This window comes from Dothidotthia symphoricarpi (assembly GCF_010015815.1).
Source record: "Dothidotthia symphoricarpi CBS 119687 unplaced genomic scaffold P153scaffold_18, whole genome shotgun sequence".
Taxonomy (NCBI): Eukaryota; Fungi; Ascomycota; class Dothideomycetes; order Pleosporales; family Dothidotthiaceae; genus Dothidotthia; species Dothidotthia symphoricarpi.
In genome coordinates, this window is record NW_022985025.1 from 288,653 (window position 1) to 311,969 (window position 23,317).

Below are 23,317 nucleotides of genomic sequence, written 5' to 3' on the forward strand. Positions count from 1 at the left end.
TTATTGTTATTCTCGCCGTCCATGTTAATACACACACGGTTGATCTGCACTTCCAACGCCACGCCATGCCGATATACCATACTATACAATACGCCAGCCCCAGCCCACCCATCCCATCCCATCTCAACACACAACCAAGCCCCCCTCACATTCCCCAGGGACGACCCGCCATCCAAGGAGCGTACACAAAGCGCGCATCCCGGCCCGCTACAAAGTGCCCATAAGCCATCGATCCGTTCTACCGATTGACAGCGGTAAAGGCCCCGGCATCGACCATATCCGTGTCGCCGTTCAGCGGCGCGGATTCCTGCGGTAGCGGGGGGTGCTGGGCGCCCGAGTAAGCGCGGCGCCGCCCCGCAGCATCGACGTCGTGGTCTGCAGGCGTGGGCCGCTGCTCGTCGTACGCGGGGTCGAAGTATGTGGACGGGCGTTGTTGCTGTTGTTGCTGGATGGGGGTGATAGCGTGGAGGGGCGGGAGCACAGTTGGGGTTTGTTGTTGCTGTTGCTGTTGTTGTGATTGTTGAGATTGTTGCTGCTGAACGTGTGCGCCGTTCACATTCACGGCATGCGGACTCCCCGCCGCGGCCAGGGTGCTGAAAAACGGATTCGTCGGCTGGCGGCCCGGGTCCGGCGTGCTCTGCGCACTGCTCATGTGGTGCAGCGGGCCTGCGCCGCCGAACGCGAGGTGCTGTGCTGCGCCGTCGGCGCCGACGGGCGGCGTGCCCTTGCGGTGGCTGCGCTTGCTGCGCAGGGGCTTGTCTGTGGGCGTCGGCGGCGGGGAGCTGCTGCGGTCCGAGTCGTCCATGTTGTACTCCTGGTGCTTTTGCAGCTGCTCGAGCAGGAAGGCGCGCTCGAGGCGCATCTTCTGGATGCCGCGGTTTAGGCGGGTGATGCGCTGCCGCGTGCCGTCGTTGTTCTCTTCAATGTCCGTGATGCGGCGGCGGAGCTCGATGCATTTCCGGTAGTAGGCTGCTTCGACCGAGGGCGGGAGATCCTTTTGCGAGAAGGCTCGCGCTGGGACTGGATATGGGGTTAGCGAGGTTGGGTGGGAGTGGTGACGGTGCTGTCGTGGGTATGAGGGACGCGTTTTCTCTCGCTTTTTTGCCTGTTACACGCGCTGGTGTTGGGTAAGTGGTGGAGCATCACCACGGTAAGCAGCTGGTGAGCTTCTTCGAGCGCGCAGTTGAATGAATAGCGATGCGCGCGGTGCTGGGAAAGAACCACGTACCTTGTTTCTGCATATTTCCAGAATGTGGCCAGTCCGTAGGCGTGGTTTCGATGTAGGATAGCAGTTATTCCAAGGGAGATGTTGACTGACGTAGTTAAGACGGTATGGGGTTTGTCTAGGAGAGGAGCGACCGAGCGGTGATGTTGGAGCCCAGACGCTGTACGACCGAGGATATGCCGAGCAGCCTCAAAAGTGGCGTCGATCCTCAGTTGCCCTCGTCATTCCTACGTAAATTTATTCAATCTTGCCTGGCTTCTATATCCTTCTGTTGTGTTCAACTCTATGGTTTACATTAATTGCTGTCTAGCAAATCTCGAAATATCATTTCAAACTTTCCTATCACTGCTTCCAGATACTGTGTGTTTTACGTCATTCAGGGTAAGCGGGTTAGATAGTACCTATTACAATTAGGTTTACATTCTTTCCACAAGAAATTTGTTTTTCAATTTGGAAATCAGTTCGCAAAATCACAGCCTTCGAAATGATAACGCACTAACGTTCCTCTATCTGCAGTTTTGACAACGTATTCTCTCGTCAATCCCTCTCAGACAATCTCTTCACCAGAGCCGTCTGTGTCTTCAGATCCCATACTTTTGCCATCATTGTGTTCAAGCGACTTATAACATTCACCTCTGTCAACCCCTGATGTACCAACAACATCTCCCTGGATCTCTTTGTCTCCTAAGCAACTTATTTCTCACTCCGCTCGTCAATTAGTTGCAAGTACCAAACACAGCTTCAGGGTATTGGGAAGGTTGAATATATTGGCAAAACCAGAGCCGTTACCTATCAAAGAATTCGACTGAACTGTGGAAGAAAAGACACTGCTAAATCAGATCACGTCACATCCTATCACATCTAGAATACATCTAAGCCAATAAACAATCAAGCGCGCTAGCAAACTCACAATACTAGGCCTGTTGGCTATGTGTGTCCGAGGGCGTCATGAGGTATGGGTTTGTAAAAAAAAAAAAGAGCATCATGATTTAAATATTTGATTAGTGATAGCCATCTCGTAAGACATAGGTTATGGTCGTGTTGACGCCAGAGAAAGGAACCCAACCGCCTCATATCTTCGTACCTTGGCCCAGTCAAGCAAGCATTGAATCCCCGTTTACGAGAATCCATCTCGACGTACGCTGAAGCTCGGAATTAGACAGACGAGTAAACACTAATCCACCCCCACCAACCTGGAGACAGTTCAGCGGATTCTCAATCCCGTTCATCCAATGCAACGCGCCTAGTGACCTCCCGAAGTTGGCAGCTGAGGAACGATTAGCTCATCTGCACAAAACGCAAGATCAGACATGAAACTTACACCCAGAGAGACCTTGAACGAGTCGTAAATCAGCCACTGGAACGCCGTCAACGTGCCAATCATAAAGATCCTCGTCGGCAGCCCATTCCACAGCCCCGCAAACCCAATCTTGCCGTAGATCCTGGTGAGCGCCTGGCCCGCGCCCTCACCCGCCTTTCGATCGCTGTTGAGTTTCGAAACCATGACATCTGCGAACATATCAGCGCCCCATTCCGCTTCACACGCACATTACACGACCCCGTAGGGAAAAAGGGGGGGTAAGGTTCCAACATACCGGCCGGATGGCTCACAACCGCACACCCAATACCCGCAATATACCCCCCCAAGAACGACACGCCCGTCTGCTGCAGCCCATTGAGCTGATCCTTCGGCTTGCCGATAAACTTATAGATCTGGTTAACCGTCTCCTCGAACGTGGCGAACTTGACCATGGTGTACGGGATCTGCCGCGCCCACAGCGGATACAAGCCCTTGTACAGCCCGCCCACGCCCTCCTGCGCAACAACCTTGCCCCAGCCCTCGCGTAGCGTCTGCGCAAACGGCGGCACGCTGGTCTGCATGCGCACCTTGATGGCCTCGAGGGGGCATAGGGCGAGGTCGGCGAGGAACTCTGCTGAGGCTGATGCCGCGAGGTAGACGATTTGCTTGGGCGCGCCGGGCGCAAGCTGCTCGCCGTACCAGTACTTGAAGATCTCGTAGAAGCCGTATTTGCCTGCGCCTTGCAGCGAGTAGCCGACGAAGGTGGGCGACCAGCCGAAGAAGACGCCGCGGATCCCTTCTTTGGCGTAGATTGATTTCCAGGCTGAGGTGTTGGATTTGTAGAGGCTGCTGTCGACTTGGCGCCGGCATTTTACCTGGTGGGCGTGTGTTAGTCAGGTGTTTCGTTTTGAATGAGGGGATTCGTAGGCTCGACTTCTTCTCTTCTGCGTTTGGTGTGTCTAGGACTCAAAACTCACCAAATCAAGCGGCGTAACCATTGTATGCGTAGGTCCACACGCAATTATTCCTCCTAATGTGCATGCTGCGAAATAGTTCCCCGAGTAGAGCTCGATCTTGTTCTGTGGCTTTAACGAGGCCATGATGCTTCAATTGCTTTTCTAGCAATCTTCTGAGTCCTGTCCAAGTATCGCGTGCTGCCGGGTCGCGGGGCCGTTAGAAAGAGAAACAGGGTATCAACGGAACGCGCTGGGTAGGGAGAACGAGAACAGGAGAACAGGAAAAAGATAAGTCTTGGAAGATAGGTATTTATTAAGTTTCCACGCGTCTGGCAGTTGGTAGTGGAGCTCGTCCGCAGTATCCGTGATTATGACGTCGCATAGCTGCTGCTACGCTAAGAGGCTTGATCGAGCTTATCAAGTTTAGTTACCAACCTTCGGCCCGGCGGGCTCTTGTGCAACTCCGAGTCTGATATTGAAGCCAGGAATATATTGCTCCAAGAGTCGTGATGTTCAAGGTGCAAGGACAATCACAACTTCGAGTTCTACCGTAATCGTCCAATGGGAGGCACTTGATCGTTCACGCGTGTCATTTACCAGATAGAGCCATTCGCCATATCCATGCTCGTGTATTCTATACGCACCCAAGCCCGAGCATAACCCTCCAAAACTAAACACCAATGTCCATGCATGTATCCATATCCATAGCCTAAACCCATCCGTCATTGACATCATGATCATTCATCCATAAGCCTATCCGAGGCGCCCAATCGCCTTCGCTATGCTCTCGAATATCAATACGCCCAAACACCCACAAAGACTGTTGAGGAAAGCCGAAGTTCCAACGTCTAAACCAAATCATAATGCGCCAAGGTCAAACCCGCTGAAGTAACTCAATCGTCGTGTCATAACGACTCATCAAACCCACTCCTTCTTCATATCAAACACATCATGTGTGACCCCGACAAGCCCAAGTCCATCCTCAAAAGTTGATCGATATATCAACCGACGTGTCGTGGCTTGCTTTAGACACGCCGTCCGCGCTGAACAAAGGCTTGGTAGGAGAAGAAAGAACTGCACCAAGCTCAGGTCAACACAACATCACCTTTCAAAGATCAAGGTGATTGTGGTCATCGTCTGACTCACTACCATAATCTGACTGCTCAAAAGCTTCCCCCGCTGACAGAGGTGTACCCTCATCTGGCCACTGTCGAAGTCGAGGCTCAATCTCCGTCTGCCACTGGATGATCAGTGCGGAGTCATTCTCGTCTTTATACTGCTCTTGCTCAACATCCTCAGTGTTGATTAAGTTGTATAACTGTTGGCAAAGCGACCGGCAAGACTCAATCATCGGATTCAAGTACGAACGGAGCATCCCAGCTTCCTGTTCGTAAGCGATCTTCACCATCAACTCTGTGGCGAAGTTACGGATTACTTGGTACTTGTGAACATGGAGTTTCGAAGGAGCGTCCTCTTCCAAATTGAAAAGCTCGTACAGGAAGTTCTGGGTCGCTCTTCGAATGAGTTCTTGGCCGTTGAGGAGTAGCGGTATGGCGAAGTCACGGCTCTTGAGCATGACGTACTTGTGAAAGATGTAAGGATCTTTCAGTTCGAAAACGTCCTCATTTGTCGTCGTCAAAAGCCCGCTCAAGAACTGAAGCACAACTTCGCCGCTAGGTGCACGTTCGTCTTCAGCCCGGAGAGGCGCCTTGGACACGGCGGTAATGACTCTCAGGACATAGTCGGGCACTGGACAAGCTTCGCAGAATGGCAAAGCTGCCCGTACGTAAGCATCGCAATACGGAGGATCGAGCTGAGAGATGCCTTCAGATACCGTATTGTATATGTGCATCTGGATAGTTCGATCAGGCGATTGGAGGATCCATTTCAAAACGTCCCCAGGATAGAAATTCTCCGTCTTGGTTCGATCAAACGATTCAACCATCTTGTCCAAAACAGCAAGAGCCTTCAAGTCTTGCGACCAGTAAAGGATCATCTGCTTCTCTACACGAGTAAGTGGGAACTTTTGGTACTCTCGATCGTATGTGGACAGTCGATCCATGTTCTGAGACTCGACAACGGCCGGCAGACGTATGTCCATGCGAGAGAGGAGTGCATATATGAATCCGATCATCCTGTTGAACACGCCCCGCTTCCTTTCCATGGCTCTTGCAAGTTCAGGGGCATCTTGCTGGAGTTTTGGATATGCGTGCATGACAAAAAGTCGAAGGCAGAATTCCAGCATGTTGTTGTTCAGCAATACGGCCGTTTCCACATTGCCCATTTCGGCCAGTTGAATCAGGGTCAGGTAAAGGTCGTCCCAGCCTCGAGTGCTCTTGTAAGAGTCCGTCACAAGGGTACGCAGCTGCCGGACCACACGTGCTAGTAGTCCTTCCATTGAGGCTGGAGAGTCCAGTTCCATGTCATTTTCAGTGCCTTCCAAACCATACAGGGTCGGTTCTTTCTCACGGAAGAACTTGAGACTGTCGATCAGGAGAGTGCGCGTTTGTGACCGTATCTTGGGGTGAATGCACCGCAAAAGTAAATTCATAAGGGCATTTTCGTCGAGAGCTAGCCACTTCAATGCGATGTTGCAACACATTGGACATGATAGCATGGATTTGCGAAGCTGGGGCAAAGTCTCCATGAAAATATCAGGTGTCTGATGGCGCCAAACAATCCGGCTGACATGTGCTAGTAAGATTTGCAGTGCGAGGCTCTCCTGTTGACAACGTGTCAGTAAGCAAAGCGTTCCAAACCCCACCTTGAGTGATTGTGTGGAACAGATCCAGCAGTCTCAAATGTCCGTGTTGGTCTGGTAATACGGGAACATATCGGGGGTGCTTACTTGTGTATGGTCTTCTGAGCAGGTCCCATGGTTGACCATGCGTGATGTAGCGTTCAACTGTCGCGTGAATCTCGAGTAATTCGGATCGAACAAGCAGTACTCCCGGATGAAATGCTCGTTGTTAACGTCGATGTCTTCCTGGAGCGATTGTGGAACTGGAACCTTAGGGGATTGACCACGCGAAGAGGTGGCCCATTGGCGCTGATCATCGTCGATAGCAGCCCTACGTTGATAGAATAGCATGTACGCAGAGAAGTTCTTGGTTTGTCGGTTGTATCCATCCTCGCATGTACCTCCAAAAGTACGCTGAGGAATCTCTGCTGCGTCGAACAGACTTACTTCGCGGTCGTTGAATTCCATCCAGGTTGATGCTGGGTCGCTTTCGGTTGGACAGGGCCGCTCGCGGATATACGAGTAATAATGTCCGTTCTCACACGTACCCATGTGTACGATGACACCGACGAGATCAAACATGTCTTCTTTGCGCGATTTGGCAGGATCATCGACATATTTGGCGTTGTACGGGCTCATATCAATGGAGTTTGGAAATGCGAAATGATCATGAATCTTCCTCCGACTGAAGTCGTTCAGATCGAATTCGAAACGCTTGAGATGGAAGATCATGTTATCCGGCACGTCGTTGAGGCATGTTCTAGTCATATTAGCCTTGGTTTTGGTGGGACACGAGCGCAACCTACCGCCTCACAGCGTCCACGAATTTGCCGCCGCACGCCTCGCACTTGTATTTGTTGTCTCCCTCCATGGCATCGCCGTCCACGAACGACTGAAGGCTCTCCTGGAGATTATCTTTGCCCTGAACATCGCATGGTACAGCGAAGAAAGGCTCCGTGCGCTCAGAGACGTGTTTGCACTCTTTTGAGCGGACTTGGTTGAGCGTTTCTCCGCCGTAGAAAGAGCGAAACTTCTGTTTGTGTTCCGGGCTGGTCAATTGAGCTTCCCATTGATCGAAGAGCAAGTTGTAAAACTCGTCGGCGTCCATCTGAACCGTGATATCAATAGGTGTTTTGTCCAGGCTACTTACGCAAGCTGCAAACCGACGTGGATCAGTCGATTTGCGCAATGAATTCTGCATCTCTGCGAAAAGTCGTTGTGTCTCAAACAAGAGTTGCCGTGAGGTATCGCCAGCTTTAATCTCCAGCCCTAGTATGAATCGCCGAAAGTTTACATTCATGAACAGTTGTGTTAACAACGAGTTCATGTAGCAGATATTTCGAGGGTTGTATAGGCCAACATATCCTGTGGAAGAGCGGATCTCCAGTAAACGGTCAACGGAAAGGGTCGCTAATACTGGGGTGCTATTCTCAGATTCGACTTCCTTAGTCAACTGAAGGAGAGAGTTGTAAGTGTTGCTGTCGTCGGCCAGAGAGATCATGAGGTCGTAAAGTTCCTTCCTTGTATGACCTTCCAAAATAGGAAGGGCCATGGGCTCCGCGGCGCATTCTTCTGCCTCGATATCCGTAGGCCGAGCACTGCAGCTGGTTAGCATGTTGAACTCCAGCTCACAACGGGATTTCATAGAATAGTATGCGTTACTGTGATCCATCGAATCACGGAAAGACGTACCTTTTCACGAAAATGTACTTTCTGAAGATTTTGGTCATCAACGTGCTAGCGTCGAAAGGCTTCTTGAAAGACTTGAGGGAGAAAATGCAGCACAGTAGGAGCTTAGTGAAGCCAAAGACAACGTAATCAATCTGTTCACGGCCCGCGAACTCTTGATGTTCATAGCCCAAGAGCAGATTGCTCCATTGCGTCAGAAACGATCGTAGTGATTCCTCGTCGCGCTTGTATTCGTCACTGGTCCGGAAAACGTGCTCTGCAATGTCGAACAACTGCACCGATTGTTGAGAGTAGTGGACTGCATCAGGGAGAATATCTGCAATGATATCCCAAAAGCGTGCAGCTATCTCTGCCTTGTCGACGGGGCATGTTGACGGAAGGTCGCCGCCGCAGATAGAAGCTATTTTCTGTCCGACGTGTTCTCGAATAGATTGTCGTGGATCGACCAAAAGAAGCATTCGGTGAATACGAGGCGTGTCGGGGTTGCTGATAAATGCCTTCCAGACAGCATGGGAATGCAGTGACGCCTCCATAATCGTAGCGTAAGAGTTTTCCACGATAATAGCGCCATCATCTGCTTGAAGTGCGACCGATAGTATCGTCATGAGTCGATTCGCAAGCAACGTTCCGTCAGAGAAGTAGTTAGATGAAACGTCGGAAGATAGGCGCTCTGCTTCATATTAGGCGTTGGCGATTTGACTTGGGAGCTTGATACTAAGACTTACCTCTCAAAAACTCCAAGAGAACGTTTACGAACACAGCCGCCAGCTGAAGTTCCTGAGGTTCAGAGAGTGAATCACTGATCAGTTCTCGGTTCAGCAGAGCCCTATCGAGGAGCTTAACAGCATTGGCCAAGAAGTTCTCATTCAATGCAGACTAATCATTGGTCAGTGGATGTACGCGAAACAGCTGGCTAGTCAAACGTACATTACGCAGTTGTTCCCTTAACTTCGACTGAAGAGCATGCGCAGAGTATTTGGCCTGGAAAAACCTCCCGGGTGGAAACAACTGGTCGGGAGATGCTTCACCTGTCGTGACGCTGTCTGCTAACGTTATACGGGCTGGGAAGAGACTGAGGAAGTCGAAAAGCTGATGAACAGGTTAGCGCAATAGTCCCAAGTTTTGGGTACAAGATCTTACCAGTCGACTCGTGGTGTCATCTGAATCCATCCAAGCAAACAGCTCATCAAAATGTCTCACCACGTTCAGTTCGAAAGCCGAAGATCCTGCGATTGACTCTGGCATGGAACGAGTGACTTCAGCTCCTTCTGCCCTCTGTACAAGCAACTGCCCGCCCAAATTGGTATCGGAGATCTTCTGACGTGCCTTTTCGCTGACGTTCAACCGTTGGCCGTTAGCGAAAAGGTTGATCTTGGTAAATCCCGTTGCATGGCACAGTCTCCGATGCAGGTCCTCCAGTGTATGTTCTGATGCCATGGATACCGACTGTCTGTCGTTGCCACATTGATACTTGATTGTGATGGCATCTCCAAATGGGATATCGGTCTCCATAGCCTCGACTTTAGAATCTGCTCGTGTGCGATTGAATTCAGGCCTTTGTCGAACGAACTCCAGCAATTGCTGCTGGAAGACAAGTATTCTACGGAAACGGTCCTGGCTCTGCTCGATCGTATTCCCAGAAATGGTGGGATCCATATCTGCTGAAGTTGGCTCTTCTGATGATTTCTCGCGCAACGCTAGAGAGGCAGTTCTGAGCTCCTGCATACATTTTTCCACAAGAGTGATGTGAGCGTCTTCGACTTCCTGTAAGTTGAAGTCTTCGCTTTCGCACATTGCCACGTAGCGAGCAGCAAGAAGACAAGCAGCACGGTCTTCGATCGTGCCTTGGGGAGCGGACAACATGATCGACCATAACAGATCCGCGCCAGGAATTTGCAGGAGGGAGACATCTCCAGTTTCTGTCGAAACCGTCTGTCTTATGGTGGGGAAACGGTAACTAGCAACAAATTCGAACATGGCCGGAGTGTAAAACTTTGGGTCCATTTTGGACACATACGAGAACACCAGCTGCTTGCAGAACTTGTTGTCTGGAAAGGTTTTGATCGTGTGGAGGAGATGCGTCCAAGCTAGGTCTCGGGCATTGTCCGACAACGCATGCTTGCCAACGATGTGATCCCAAATATCCGGATAGATGTCGGTTGGGATGCCTTTTTCAGCTCGACTGATTAGTAGTGCAAGAACTTCCAGTCGGTATCGCAGAGCCTGCATTTGGTGAGAGTGGTAGCCATTTTCACGCTCCTTCTTGACGAAGGATGGTATCTCTTCGAGAACTTGCCGCGTCAGATTGGGGATGTTCTGGAAAAACAGACTGTCGCCCTGGGTTGGCGGCGACGCAAGAATGAGGATAACCCGCACACTGCCAGTCGCTTGCGGCGATTGGTTGGTAATATGCTGTGCACACTCACGATAGATGGCCTGTCGCTCCAACCGGGGCACGACGGTAGCCAGTAAGCGGAGTTGTTCGTCGGCCTCAGCATGTAGATCCAGCAGATGTTTGTTTGCGTCTCGGCTTGGCGCTGTTTCTCGGAGTATCTGAATACAAACGTTCCAGGGGCGTGCACTAGGTCCTCTAACATCGTAGTCGATCGGGGGGAACTTGTCGACAAGTTTGACGGTCACCTCTCGTAAAAATCGTAAGATGTCCATCGTATAGTTTTCGATGGGTAGATCGTGGAGCTTCTGACAGAGATAAAGGTGGTCAGGAGGATGCATGAGGCCAATAATGCCTCGAAGCATGACCATCATTGCAGTTACTACCCGAGGATCAGGGCTGTTGGAAACCGTTTTCCAGATATCGTCAGCTTGGCTGTCGGTCCAACGATGGGTGACCACAAGGAATCCGACGATGTTCGCACTCCGGGAGATGAGTTGTGGATGCGAATCAACACTAATGATGTAATCCACCACGCGCCCGTGAAGAAGGAACTCGGCAAGATACTGCATGACAGTATGATTTCCGGCCGGTTCGATGATGTTGTACTCTCGGAAAATTTCGATCAGGGCGGCATCCATGTACGCAATGCTCATTACTCGCAGCTCCATTCGACCTTTGACGAGGTATCTGCGGAGAAGTTTGAACTTCCACGCGCTGGTAACCAGAGCAGGGAAGGCTGTAGGATCCTGCCGGTAGTCGCCATGATCAGTGATGGTCGTGTTTTGCATAGATGGGGTTGTGGGAGAATTCGGTTCGCTGAAATCCAAGAACTCGCCGACTAGCTCGGCAGCAATCTCGTCGCTCCACTGACAAAGCTCAAGAAGTAGAACAGAGAAGTTTTGTATGAGGTCTCTAGCAACGCCAGCATCGCCAACCGTGCTTGGGTTCTCCAGATCCTCACTGTACTTGCGAAAGAATAATAGGGCACCATGGCAGTACTCGGAACGACTGATAAGATGGTCCGCGTTTGGAAGCTCATAGATGGCCCAGCCTAACGAGCTGAGAATCTGGGATGCCCAGGAAGCTATCAAAGTCTGGGTATTTAGTGGCACTTTATGGAATGCTTCATCAGCCAGTCGAAGAATGTTCTGAGCGCCATCCGCATCGAGGAAACATTTGTGTAGACGATTGCTCATCTCGCGCACATCGGCGGAGTATTCCTTGTGCAAGACGTGTAACACCGGGGCTTTCTCAGTGCGGAACAGGGTATGGAGATGCCGCATATGTTTCTGGCTGAACAAGGGTAGGGGGTAGCTCTCGTTGGGCGGAGACCGGGAGAGCAGGTGGACATCGACCAGCATGAGGTGAGAACATAATCTCATGTAGGCGCCTAGGAAGCCGCAGAATATCTCGTTTATCTGCACATCGTCGTCGGCATGTTCTCCAAATGGATATCTGCTCGTGTCATTATCCTGACCGGCATTGAGAGCAGTCATCCATTGGTACCTCCGGTTCAACAACTTGGCCACCATGTTTGCGAACTCGTCCCAGAACATGGCTTTGTTCACGTAGAAGTTCTGGAGGTTGTTCGAAGGGTCGGGGAGGGCTAGGAGCCATTGGGACAGACGTGGGAAGAGTTCGGTGTTGATAGCACCAGCTGTGTTCTGTTAGTCGTGTATCTAGCGCACGGGAATGGAACAACGCGAGACTTACATCCTTGGATGTGCTGCGTGAGGGCCTGGACTGCCTGGAGGTAGTTTCCGTGTCGAGTGTGGGGAAACTGCTCGAAGTAGTCCTCTGCGTCTATCTGGACCAAGAACCCAGCCGACTCCTCATCGTCATCGTCGTCCTCAATGACCATGATGGGCGGGCTCTCTTCGTCTTCTGTGGAGGCTATAATAATTGGAGACTGGTCCTGGGCGGACTGCACGTCCTCGGAAGAGCCGCTGATACCATCACTATGCATGGCGTCGGCGGGCGCAGGTGACAAGGGCGGGTGCGGACGTATCGTCATTTCTACCTGCTTGTCGCGGGGCGATGTGGGGTCCTGGTGCGAAGAGTCAGGCTCGGTGGACATGGCGCGAAGGCTGTCGCTGCCGCTGTCTAGTCGGGGGCGTTTGCGGGTGTAGCTAGAGTCTGCGTCTTCGACGGGGTTGCGGCGCGACGGTGATGCGGGATTGGCAATTGCGGGCTCGTCTGCAGCCTCAGACAGCACTATATCATGGTCCCGCAGACTCATGACTTTGTGGAAGGCAGAGTGTTTGCACACAAGGCGTGGTCGGCGGCAGAAACGCGCAGGTAAAGCGGGCAGGAAGCAAGCACCTCTCCAGCGATACAGGCAGCAGCAGCTGGATTGAAGTTACCCCAAAAGACGTGCGCCTTACTAGGCTGTAGCCTCGCGTGGAATGGCGGTTGAAAGAGCCACCATGAGCTGCAGCGACCACGTTAGAAGCGCGAGTGCTGAATTGAATGCGACCGAGGAGACGTGGGTGAGAGCAAGAGCTCAAAGACGCGTCGTGGAGAGTTCACCAACCGTTCCCCACGTAAAGTTCGACGTCACCTCATTGGCTGATCGTAGTCTTGACCGCCTTGAGCCTAGTTCGTCGACTAGGATAGCCCTGTAGGTTTCAACATGCAAATCGTAAAATGTCCGCTGCAAGGCAACGTGCATCACCATTCCATGCTCAGTGATTGAGTGTGATTTGATACCATTCACCTGCCTTTCAACGTTACTCTCTATACTTCGACTCTTCGGCGACTCTCACAACCGATCAGCCTCTTCGTGAGTTTGCAGGGCGACAACGGCGGACGCCTACGCCAACGGTGCCCTGCATTGCAAACACGAGCAAACAAAGCTCCGACACGCATTTTCCGAGACCAACGACACTACACTCTTTGAGATTCCGTGCAGCAAATCAAGACGTGATGGCGCCTGCAGCAAAAAAGAATTCCCGTCCAATCTTTAAGACATCCTCGCCCTTCACAGAGACAAAATGGTAGATCGGACTTTGACACCAAGCATGTGAAAATGCTGACCCACAAAGGCCTCAGATCTCATATGACGATCAAAAGATCATCATCGACTTGGTGTGCAAGTAGGTACGGCCATTCTCATATCGTCAAACTACTCTCGATACACTTCTTCCAACTGTTCCATTTATTTCGTACAGTCTTTTTCCTCGTCTTCTACTTCCTCGTTGTACTTCCTACCTGTACTTCCTCGTTGTACTCACTACTTTTACTTCTTCGTTGTACTCACTACCTATACTTCCTGGCTCTATTCCCTCCTTATACTCTCCCATTCCACTCCCATGCTAACCCCCAACAGCCTCCTCACCCCCCTAGGCGACCACCGAAAAACGCACATCCCCCCCTCGCGCGGCAAAAGCAAAAAGCGAAAACGCGCCACCAACCCCGCAGAAACCGACCCTCCTCCGCCTCCCCCAGCGCTCAAACACCACATCCTAATCGGCCTAAACAGCATGACCCGGCACCTGGAAGCCCTCGCCTCTCACACCGCACCATCTGCTTTCCGCACAGAAGGGCAGGACACAAGCACCACTGACACCAGCAACCCATCCATCACTACACCCCGCCCCCTATCCCTCATCCTCCTAACAACCCCGCACCCCCCCTCCTCCCCCTCCCACGCCCACATCCCCACACTCCTCCACCTCGCCAACCAACCGCCATCAAAATCCCCGCCAACACTCCTCGTCCCCCTCCCCGCGACAGCAGACGCCCTCCTCGCAGCAGCGCTGCACATCCCGCGCGTCGGCGCGCTGGGGATCCACGCCGGAGCACCAGGCGCAGCGGCATTGGAAGCGTTTGCACGGGAGCGAGTTGCGGGGACGGAGTGTGCGTGGGTGGATGAAGCTGGTGGGGGGGCGTGGAGGGGGGTTTGCGTGAGGGAGGGGTGAGTGTGTGGGTGCTGTGGTGGTGGGGTGCTGTTGGAAGAAGAGGGAGGCACAGAGAAGTGGAAACGGCGGAGAAAGGGAAGAATAACAATGATAATTTTCCTGGTACAAGTACCACCCACACACTCCCGTCACGCCACGCCACAACAACGCCGATATCCGCATCCCCCTCCCCATCCCCTTCTTCAAAGTCCAAGTCCAAATCCAAGTGCCAATCCAAATTCCCACCAGACGTGCAAATCATCCCAAGAGTAATTCCGTCCTATCCCATCCCATCCCATCCCAAATCCCCAAACCCAAATGCCAAGACGAGCCAAATACCGTGCCAGACACCCCCAACGCTGCTATCCCTAGTGAAAAAAAAACGAATATGCCGCAAGCTATGAATATGGGGGAAAAACACACGCAAAAAAAACTCCCAAAATGCCAAATTTGACGCTCTCCCTTGTTCCTCAACAACAACAGCCAACAACAACAAAGGTTGTTGTTTTTTGCCAGGTGTGGATAACAACAACAACAACAGCAGCAAAGCCACTTCATCGTCGCGGCTGCCGAGTACGGTAGGATACCCCCAGTCTACTGCAGACAAAGCCTCTCCCGCACGAGAGCAACAGTAATGCAACATGATATCCAAACACCCTTCGCTCAAAGCGCGTCATACACACACTCGATGCACGACCTCAGTAGCGGAGGGTATGAATCGACCTACGCCTCGCCAGCATCCGCCATAGTAACGTCTTCGACCCTATCGTCCAGCGCAAGCGGCGACGTAACAGGCATAGCCGCTGATCGAGGGCGATTGTATTCGATATCGAGGTACCCCGCCGGACTAGCAGCGCGCGAGTTATCCAGATCGTCTTCTGGAGGCGGGGAGAAGTCCCAGACCTTTTCTCTTATTAGTACCTGAGAACTGGGATGATTAGGGGGAGAAGGGCTCCCGCTTACCTCCATGATGGTTCTACCACCTCTACTAGCCATGATGACAGCCTTTTCTTCCTCAAAGACTACTCGCCACACTGCTTCTGCGGGGCTGCTCAATTCCCGGACCAGCATGCCTGTTTTTAGGTCCCAGACTTTGACGCGGCCGTCGCTGCCGCCGCTCACGATCCGCGTGTTGTCGAACTGCAGGCTAGTAACGCTGTTGTCGTGCGCGGCCAGGCGGTGGATAGCCTGGTAGGTTGCTAGACTCCATACGCGGACCGACCCATCTGATCCACCGGTCACGAGGATGTCGTCGCGCATTTGGAGTTGTCCAACGAGAGACGTGTGACCTTGTAGGACAGCCAAGCATTTTCTATGGATGATGTCAGCGTCAGTCGAATGTTAGTAGAGTAGATGAACTCACCCATCAGTAGGATCCCATATCCGAACGCTCGTGTCTAGACTGCCTGTCGCGATCTTTTTCCCGTCGAAAGCGATCGCATAGATCTGACTGAAGTGTCCCGACAGCGTCCGCAGACACTTGCCTTCCGATATGCTCCAAATCTTTGCCGTCGTATCGTAACTGCCAGACACCACTAAATCACCGTGGATCTCGAGGCATCTGACACTTGCTTGATGGCCAATGAGGACGTGCTTGCACAGGCCCTTCTTCAAATCCCATATCCGGAGAGTCGTATCTCTTGAGCCGGATATTGCTGTGTTCGCGTCTGACATCTTAAGACAGCGGACTGTTGAAGTGTGGCCGCGGAGCGTAAATTGTGGATATCTGAAATCAAACATTAGTCGTTGTGAGTATATAGACATGCAGGAAAGCGTACCCAGTAGCAAGATTCCACACGCGCACATCGCGATCGCACCCACCGCTGACGAGAAGGTCGCCCCAGGGCACCATGGCCCAAACTCCCATAACGTGTCCCTGCAGCGTCTTCTGGTGGTCGCCGAGTGTGTCAAAGACATGGATCTTAGCGTTGTCGAGAGCAACGACGATGTACTTGCTGGTGAGGTGCAGGCTAGTCACGACACCCTGGTCCGGTGTTATCTGTCGTGCATCGCATGTTCCTCCGTTGCGCCACGCCGTCTCGACCATGTAGCGCTGCTTGAAGTGTGATCGGTAGGTGGTGGCCTGCTGTCTCCGCTGCAACGGCTGCCTCTTGGCCTCGCGGTCGAGGCTCTGTGTTCGCAGTCCCTCGGCTCCGGAGGTTGGCGAACCGACTTCTAAGTGCTCTTTCGGGGCCACGTCGTCTGTTCTCGAGGTGCGTTCGTCTTCAGCCCGCCACGGCTTCGGTTCGGCGTCCATGTCGTCGCCGGGGTGGTCGCCTGGAGTCCTCTCTTCTCTCGACAGCGTCCGGAACGAGTATTTGTGGCACAGTAACCTCCAAGCGCTGTCGTCTTCGACCAGTTCTCTCCACTTCTTGGAGACTTGCGATGCTCGGGCGAGAGTGGTCGGGTCGTCGACGCATTCGAGGATCTTGGAGCCTGTTAGCAACGTTGCATGACGTGGGCTTGGCATAGGCAGACACGACTCACCCGCAGACACAGCTCGGTAGGCAGCAGCATAAACGGATCTTTCTTTAGCCGCGGGCTGACAAATTCCGACACGAAGCTCAGCTCTTGGCTGTCGCACAGATTCAGCAGTTCGCCCAGCAGGCGCAGACGCTCCCCCCTGTTCATGTCGCTGAAGTGTGCCCGTATGCTCTTGATGTGCGAGTCCTCGTGCTCGGCCGCGGTGCTCCAGTCGGGCGCGCGCTGCGTGGGCGTGGGCGAGGGGGCGGGCGTCGGCGGCCGTATTGCGGTCGAGGTGATCATGCCGTCGACAGGGCTGTTGGGCGTAATGATGGGCCGCGGCGCCCCCGACCTCGACATGCGGCTCAGCTTGCGCGGGGTTCGAGAGGAGGACGCTGAAGCAGAGGCGGCCATGTCGCTGTCCGAGTCGATGGGCCGGAAGTAGTCGTCGCGCTCCATGGCGGGTGCTGGGCCGGCAAGGCGCTGTCTGGGCGTGTTCGGCGGGTGGATTGCGCACGCGACGGCGGAGGACACGGCGGGCAAGGCTGGTTAGGGAATACGGCGACACGGGCAAAGTCTTGCGGCGGAGGGCGACGGAGAAGGTGTTGCGAGGAGGAGGCCGGAGCGGTGTTTCGTCTGCATTCAGCACGCCGGCAGCGGTCGTCACGGCAGAAAAGACTGGGGGCAGCGAGAAGAATGGTGCACAGCAGAGTCGCAGCGCTGCAATGATAGTCAAGGGGCAGGGTGGGTCGGCTGTCAGAGTCGCAGGGCCGTCATCTTGTTCCCATCGCGAGTCCACGGCCTCGCACGGTCCACATACACATCAGCCTTCCTCCACGCACTCGCCTCCGCCCACTACTCTCCCTGCATCATCACCCGCCCGCGGCACACCTTTTTCTTTCAAGACATGTTGAGCCCGCCCTGCATATGGCACTGGTGAGACATTCGCGTTTGCCTCCGTAGTCTTTGTTTACCTCCTTCCCTCCAGCGACCCGGTCCCATCTCCAAACGCCCGCCGCCAGGTCAGGGGACCATCCATGTCTCACACTCGCGCTGAACGCGTGAAACAAGATTACTTCCACACAGAGAAGCAGCTGCATCGAACCCAGCTTGCATTGCATCTGCACTCCCATTCTCTGCTCATCCTCGTATGGAAGTCTCTCGACCTTTTGCAAGAGTACCACACTTCTATATTGATATGACGACATCGAATCTCAATCGCCCGAGCATGCCCGCTCGGCGCTTTGACTTCGACTTTCGCAGTGGAGTTTAAGCGAAGAACGGGCATGGGAGACTCGCTTTGCCATTTGTCGAGGTTCGAACACGCGTTTGCTGTTTCTCAAGAGCGTGCAGAGGGTTGTTTCTTCGCCCGAACCTCAACCCCGACATGTCGCGAACTTGGAAAACTGAGGTAGGCATGACGTTTCGAAACCGTGATCGGGTGACCTAATTTTAGCGCATCTCCGTTCCTTGCAGTCGGTCTTGCAGTCGGCCTTTCTCGTTGATTCATATTGCTTCTTTTCGTCGTCAACTCAGTCTCCATCTCTTGTATCCTCCCTGATATCAGGCAAGCCGGGCCATACTCTCAAACCCAGGTGTTGTCCTACCTTGTCGATACCAACTCCTGCGTCAACTTACACTCCTTCCTTGCATCCTTTCCTGTCGTTGGTGTGTTATCAAGCTTTCTAATGGTGACCATCAACGATTATACTGCACGCAACAGCCTTCTTTGCCCCTTCTGTACACTATGTTCTTTTGTATTCCACTCTCCATCTCCTCACAATCATTGAACTTGCTCGATCGCATCAACGACAGACCAAGTCTACCGCCATTCCTAAAGATCATCTTGTCTGTTTAACAACGACTTCCTGATCCCCGCATTCTCTACTATATTCTAGGCGTCGTCGTACCTAGCTCAAATCACATAAGGGCAGAATGACCACCAACCAGCGCGTTCGCGCACCTGCAGAAACATCCCTCCTATCCACAACAATAGTACATAAGCAACATAGCCAGTCCCAGTCCCTATAAATCACGCGTGGTAATCCAGCAAACACCCAAATCAAAAATACGTCGTCATGTAGTATCCCCAAGTTTCCGCAACCCAGATTTTTATCACAGCAAGCAAATCCTATGTCAGACTCCCAACTATGATATGCCATTGATTAAATAGACTGGTGAGAGCTGGTTTTACCACTGCGTGTCTATACTTCCCCCTCGCCTTGCCTGTTCTCACTATTCCCCTTCCAAACTCCCGCTTCTACAAATCCATTTAGCGATCAAGACACTTTCATGAAATCGCAAACGAGCAGAATATGTACAATGCCCTTGTACCTTACTTCAGCTCCTTAATTACAAAACGCATCTTCTTCCACCTGACACAAGACAATACAAATCGAGGCAGCAACATATAAGTAAGTTACTAACACGCTGTATCACCAGCGCACAAGTTATCCTATTTCTATACATGTATATGGAGTTGTATGTCCTACCAAGCCCTGGAGGACGGGGATTAATGTGTTACGTCACCATTGTATTTTTGCGCACGCGTTTTCAATTGTTCATCAGTCTTCATTGTTCACACTAGCTACAGCAGCTGAAGTTCAACCCGGTCGCAAATTACCAACCCTCCGCTTCCCATCAGGGTTCACGATACAATCCAGGGTTCACGACCGAACCAAACTTCAACCAACGACTGCCTGGGCTCTCGAATATGCCGTCCGTACCGGTACATTGAGCAGAATGTCGCTAAGAGACGGTTGATCTGCTTTTTGTTACTGTTACTGTGTACTTTTACTAATATTTACTGTGTATAAAGGCGCTAGGTATTAGCTTCTATACTGAGTTACTATACTAGAGTTGTACTGTGTTGCGTCTATCTGCTTGTGCGACAAGCATGAATACGCTAAAAACCCAAAAGTAATGTCCTACCAAGTAGCAGGAAATTGTAATCTAGCAGCACGGTATTGTTGACAAGGTGAGTTGATGATGTAGTTGCTCTGCTGATATGTTATTGTTTTGAGCTATGTTCTCCTGCCTGGGAGTTCGGGAGTAATTATGAAGGTGATCTGTAGGATGGACTTGAATGTGTGGTGCGGATCGAGATCGGGATTCTATGGAGGTGTGGTCCTGGGACGTGGCTGGGTTTGGGGAGGTGGAGTGGGGTTGGCGTGGTACGATTAAAGAATGGGGGGAGAGAAGAGGGTAAGAGGATAATGCAGGGCAGAAACGTAGTTCACTCTGTAGTTGGGATGTGTAGGGAGACGTATAAAGTTTTCCCATAGCAGTTTTCCCATATTTAGTATTTCATCCCTTCTTGACATCGTTTTCTGACATGTTGAGAAGAAGTCTATACAACAAAGCAAGGACATGCGTATAGGATTGTTCACAACGATATCTTTTTACTAACGACTGGGTACTCTTACTAATCGCCATTATGTATATTATTGTTTAGCATGTAATGGTTATGCTAGACTGGGTCACGAAATAATTTTATTACTACAATGTCACGTCTGTGTGCTTTTCTATTCCCTTCGTATAGGCTCGATAAGAGATGAAATGAAACCCACCACGGGTTAATAGCTCACATGGGTATTTGTAGTTCAACCCAGTATCAAAGTTCGAGGCCATGTCTCTAAAGAATGCTGGGCGATACATTTCCTCGTAACCAGTCTTACCCGTTTGTTGAAATATCCACTGTAGCAGTGTTCAGAAGAAAGATGGCCTGTCTTGGTAAACAAATTCTCACTCTCGTCAGAGATGTAAACCAGCTGGTTGTATTTTTCGGGTGTAGAAGGAAAGTCTGCCCATGTGCTGAATTAAATATTTTCAGAAAAAAAAAATGTTATCAAGAGGTAGATAAATTCAGATCTATTCGCTTTACATCCACACGACGAATCTGTATAACATGTTCATCTCTGCCGAGACATTAAACGAACTTCTAAACGGCAGGAACTACTTCCCAGCCAAGTATTGTTCGGTCTCTGGTTCGGTGGAGTCGTGTCCTGTACTACGTACGCTCAATCTTTGCCTCAAGATGATGTAAAAGTATATACTGAGATTGTCTGTTTCTGTTTTCCTGCACACTGAAACCTCGGTTTATACATCATGGAGTTGTTATAAATTCATTGAGATGATTCAAGAAAGGATGGTGTTGTCGTTTCTATATATCCTATCTTTCGGATAGTCGAATTATCGGGAAGTAAACTACATTCTTCTTCTCAAAACGAAACAACTCCACCCTGAGATCAAATGCTGCAACAAAACAGCCATTTTTCCTACCTGTGGGTGGGAGGGGCAAGTTAGTTCGTTTTATTTCTGGGTACTGGTGGGAAGGTTGCGTGGGTAGGGTCGTGGACTTGAAAAAGTGATTACTCATAACGGAATAAATACGTTCAAATGGCTGATGAACACACATGTTCACTGATTGTTGTTTGATGCTGAGATGTTGGGTTGTATCTAGATGGTGTTGCTTCTGGCGAGCATTGTTCAGTGCAGTTGAATTCTGATTTGGTGAAGTGATGGCTAGTATTAGGCTTGAGTTTCGTCTTGGGATGTTTCGAGGTGGGTAGCAGGATTGACTTTTTACGCGATTTGGATGCTTGTTTTGACATTGTGAAGTTATCACGATTCACTAAGAGATTACAATGTTTTGGTTTGATCACGTTTTTAATTCCAATTGTCACCCACTGTTAGTTGGCATTGCAGGCCAATTCTTTCTCGTCCAAAGGCGGCACAGATCATATTCGATGGACTGAGAATAGGCTGAGGCCGTGTCTAGAACATTCAGGTTTGACTACTGCACTTAACTACAACGAGCAAGAGTTAGGCTACACTGGATCATGTTTGCCACTTTCTATTGACTTGATTCGTTCGCATACTTGAGCCTTCTGCCAAGATCGTAGTGAGTGATAGACATCCTCAAGTGCATCTGTAGCTTTCAATCCAGTCGACCACGGTCTGTTCCTCGACCAAACTCCGTTTGGGTGACAGAAAGGTGTTCTTACGTTATTCGATCCGGATGCAGTAGGGCGGACAGACAGCTGCAGCACACAAGTGATGGATTGAAATCGTCGAAGAATCTTGGGCGGTGTGAGGTGCACAAGTAGAACTGGTAGGTTTGGTCATCGCCTTGGGCAGTCTTGAGTTCCAGATTGAGTTCTTTACTCACGCAGAGAGAGCGTTCATATAAACGAAAAGCATCAGTGGACTTGAAAGATTTGAGAACGAGCAAAGGAAAAGGGGAAGCAGCGAAGATCAGGACCACATAGGAGCACAATACCCTACGGAATCTTCCAAGAATCAGCAGCAGCGATCGCAATCCAACTCAAACCCAAGGACAAGTTGCTTTGAGCATGAACACTGGGGTCGCAACACGTGCGCCCCTGATGTTGTTGATCCATCCACGTACACCCTGCAAGGTACCGAGTCGCGCGTGTATTCGATGCTGACAGCCTTGGCAATCCCATCCTGTGATGGGCAGTGTCACCTGTACTGTTCGGATTTTGCCGTCAGGCAAGAGCAGGTGCCCACCTCCTGCGTCTTGCGTCCCTTACATGACTTGAGGAAGTGTTTCTGTCTTCGCACAGACGGTTAAACCTTGTCGTAGAAGTTTAGGACCGATTCTGTAGATCCTTTCAACGGTTATGGCGCGTGGCAGTGAGTTTGAGTAAGATCTTCCGCATATAATAAGGCCATATTTGGTTGCTTGAACGGGTTCATCCGTTCAAAAGACGTTGAGCATACACGCACGGGGACTAGATCGACAAGACATAGGTCGATATTGGATACGTGCTTCATCACACCAGAATCCGCTGCATAACACATTGACAATGTTCAAAGTAGTTGAAATGTGACAAGTCTCTCATTTTGATGGAGGATGGGTGAATGCTGGAGACATGGATGCCGATGTTATCAACCCAAGGGCCCACACGATGACGAACATAAAATAAACAGACCCGTTGCAGTGTAAAGGTACGTCTGCGGCGGAAAGTGGCTTTTGTGAGATACGTGTACGATCTGACGTACTGAGGCTGTCTAGTGATGATGGCTCGCACTAGTATTTCACTAACTTTAGACTATGACGATCGTGTTTTCCCGATATGCACGACCCTGAACAATCGGCTGCTCATGACTCGGTATGTCAGTTACCCGCGCTGGTCAAAATCCCACGTACCTGGCAGATCAACAGGGGCACTCGCAAATGACCGCGACCGAAATGTTACCGGTGCAAAGCATAGAATTTTACGTCGTATGCGTGAACCTCAGAGATGTCTTTTGCCAGACGTAACTTTCATGATAGCTTTGCAGTTCACATATCTTAGATCCCTTTGCTCAGCTAGCCAAGAGCTATTGGCCCTAGTTTAGTATTGGCAGTTTCGAATCGGAAAGCTTAACACCCGATGGCATAGCTTTGCGACTTCAGATTATAGTTTGCGGACTAATTCGTGATCGCCGAAACCACGGCGCCTTTCCTCTTGTGTTGGAGAAGATCATCTCTTCCCCAATTTTTAGTATGCCGATGGCATAGAGCGGGCCAATTGACAGTCTGAAAACAGCTACGCTGATCGGCGATTTGTGCATTAGAACTATCTCACGACAAGATTGTGTCATGCTCTTTCAAAGATATGCATGACAAGTTGCGTTTGGGG

General features: G+C 51.2%; 6 protein-coding genes across 6 annotated transcripts; 1 reads left to right on the forward strand and 5 right to left on the reverse strand.

The window, feature by feature from the left end:
• Positions 1-20: 20 nt before the first annotated feature.
• On the reverse strand, positions 21-1,337 carry P153DRAFT_369436 (uncharacterized protein). The gene has a single exon (XM_033668772.1). It carries the CDS (start codon positions 860-862, stop codon positions 239-241), a length of 624 nt encoding a protein of 207 aa, XP_033520457.1. The 5' UTR covers positions 863-1,337; the 3' UTR covers positions 21-238.
• Positions 1,338-2,210: 873 nt separating this feature from the next.
• On the reverse strand, positions 2,211-3,798 carry P153DRAFT_369437 (mitochondrial phosphate carrier protein-like protein). Its single transcript, XM_033668773.1, has 4 exons — positions 3,503-3,798; positions 2,821-3,400; positions 2,547-2,734; positions 2,211-2,492 (listed from the first exon to the last, which is right to left on the reverse strand). Exons 1-4 carry the CDS (start codon positions 3,623-3,625, stop codon positions 2,469-2,471), a joined length of 915 nt encoding a protein of 304 aa, XP_033520458.1. The 5' UTR covers positions 3,626-3,798; the 3' UTR covers positions 2,211-2,468.
• A 791-nt stretch (positions 3,799-4,589) lies between these two features.
• Positions 4,590-12,544, reverse strand: P153DRAFT_388817 (uncharacterized protein; the record flags this gene model as incomplete). The annotated part of the gene is made up of 8 exons (XM_033670784.1): positions 4,590-6,203; positions 6,330-6,981; positions 7,028-7,819; positions 7,914-8,580; positions 8,636-8,786; positions 8,838-8,999; positions 9,051-11,962; positions 12,019-12,544. 8 exons carry the CDS (start codon positions 12,542-12,544, stop codon positions 4,590-4,592), a joined length of 7,476 nt encoding a protein of 2,491 aa, XP_033520459.1.
• A 686-nt stretch (positions 12,545-13,230) lies between these two features.
• P153DRAFT_388818 (uncharacterized protein) lies at positions 13,231-14,225 on the forward strand (the record flags this gene model as incomplete). Its single annotated transcript, XM_033670785.1, has 3 exons — positions 13,231-13,301; positions 13,350-13,400; positions 13,634-14,225. The coding sequence occupies 3 exons, from the start codon at positions 13,231-13,233 to the stop codon at positions 14,223-14,225; spliced, it is 714 nt and encodes a 237-aa protein (XP_033520460.1).
• A 68-nt stretch (positions 14,226-14,293) lies between these two features.
• P153DRAFT_84741 (uncharacterized protein) lies at positions 14,294-14,845 on the reverse strand. Its single transcript, XM_033673443.1, has one exon. It carries the CDS (start codon positions 14,760-14,762, stop codon positions 14,463-14,465), a length of 300 nt encoding a protein of 99 aa, XP_033520461.1. The 5' UTR covers positions 14,763-14,845; the 3' UTR covers positions 14,294-14,462.
• Positions 14,846-14,927: 82 nt separating this feature from the next.
• P153DRAFT_298507 (F-box/WD repeat-containing protein pof1) lies at positions 14,928-17,081 on the reverse strand (the record flags this gene model as incomplete). The annotated part of the gene is made up of 5 exons (XM_033664215.1): positions 14,928-15,107; positions 15,168-15,516; positions 15,568-15,930; positions 15,983-16,632; positions 16,692-17,081. 5 exons carry the CDS (start codon positions 17,079-17,081, stop codon positions 14,928-14,930), a joined length of 1,932 nt encoding a protein of 643 aa, XP_033520462.1.
• Between the last annotated feature and the right edge of the window lie 6,236 nt (positions 17,082-23,317).

Bases quoted from the DNA above. Each gene is read 5' to 3' on its own strand.
- P153DRAFT_369436 (XM_033668772.1), bottom strand. From the start codon at position 862: ATGCGCCTCGAGCGCGCCTTCCTGCTCGAGCAGCTGCAAAAGCACCAG.
- P153DRAFT_369437 (XM_033668773.1), bottom strand. From the start codon at position 3,625: ATGGCCTCGTTAAAGCCACAGAACAAGATCGAGCTCTACTCGGGGAAC. The intron at 3,401-3,502 runs GTGAGTTTTGAG...CACGCCCACCAG, and splicing joins TGGTTACGCCGCTTGATTTG to GTAAAATGCCGGCGCCAAGT. The intron at 2,735-2,820 runs GTATGTTGGAAC...ATATGTTCGCAG, and splicing joins GGTTGTGAGCCATCCGGCCG to ATGTCATGGTTTCGAAACTC.
- P153DRAFT_84741 (XM_033673443.1), bottom strand. From the start codon at position 14,762: ATGAAGTGGCTTTGCTGCTGTTGTTGTTGTTGTTATCCACACCTGGCA.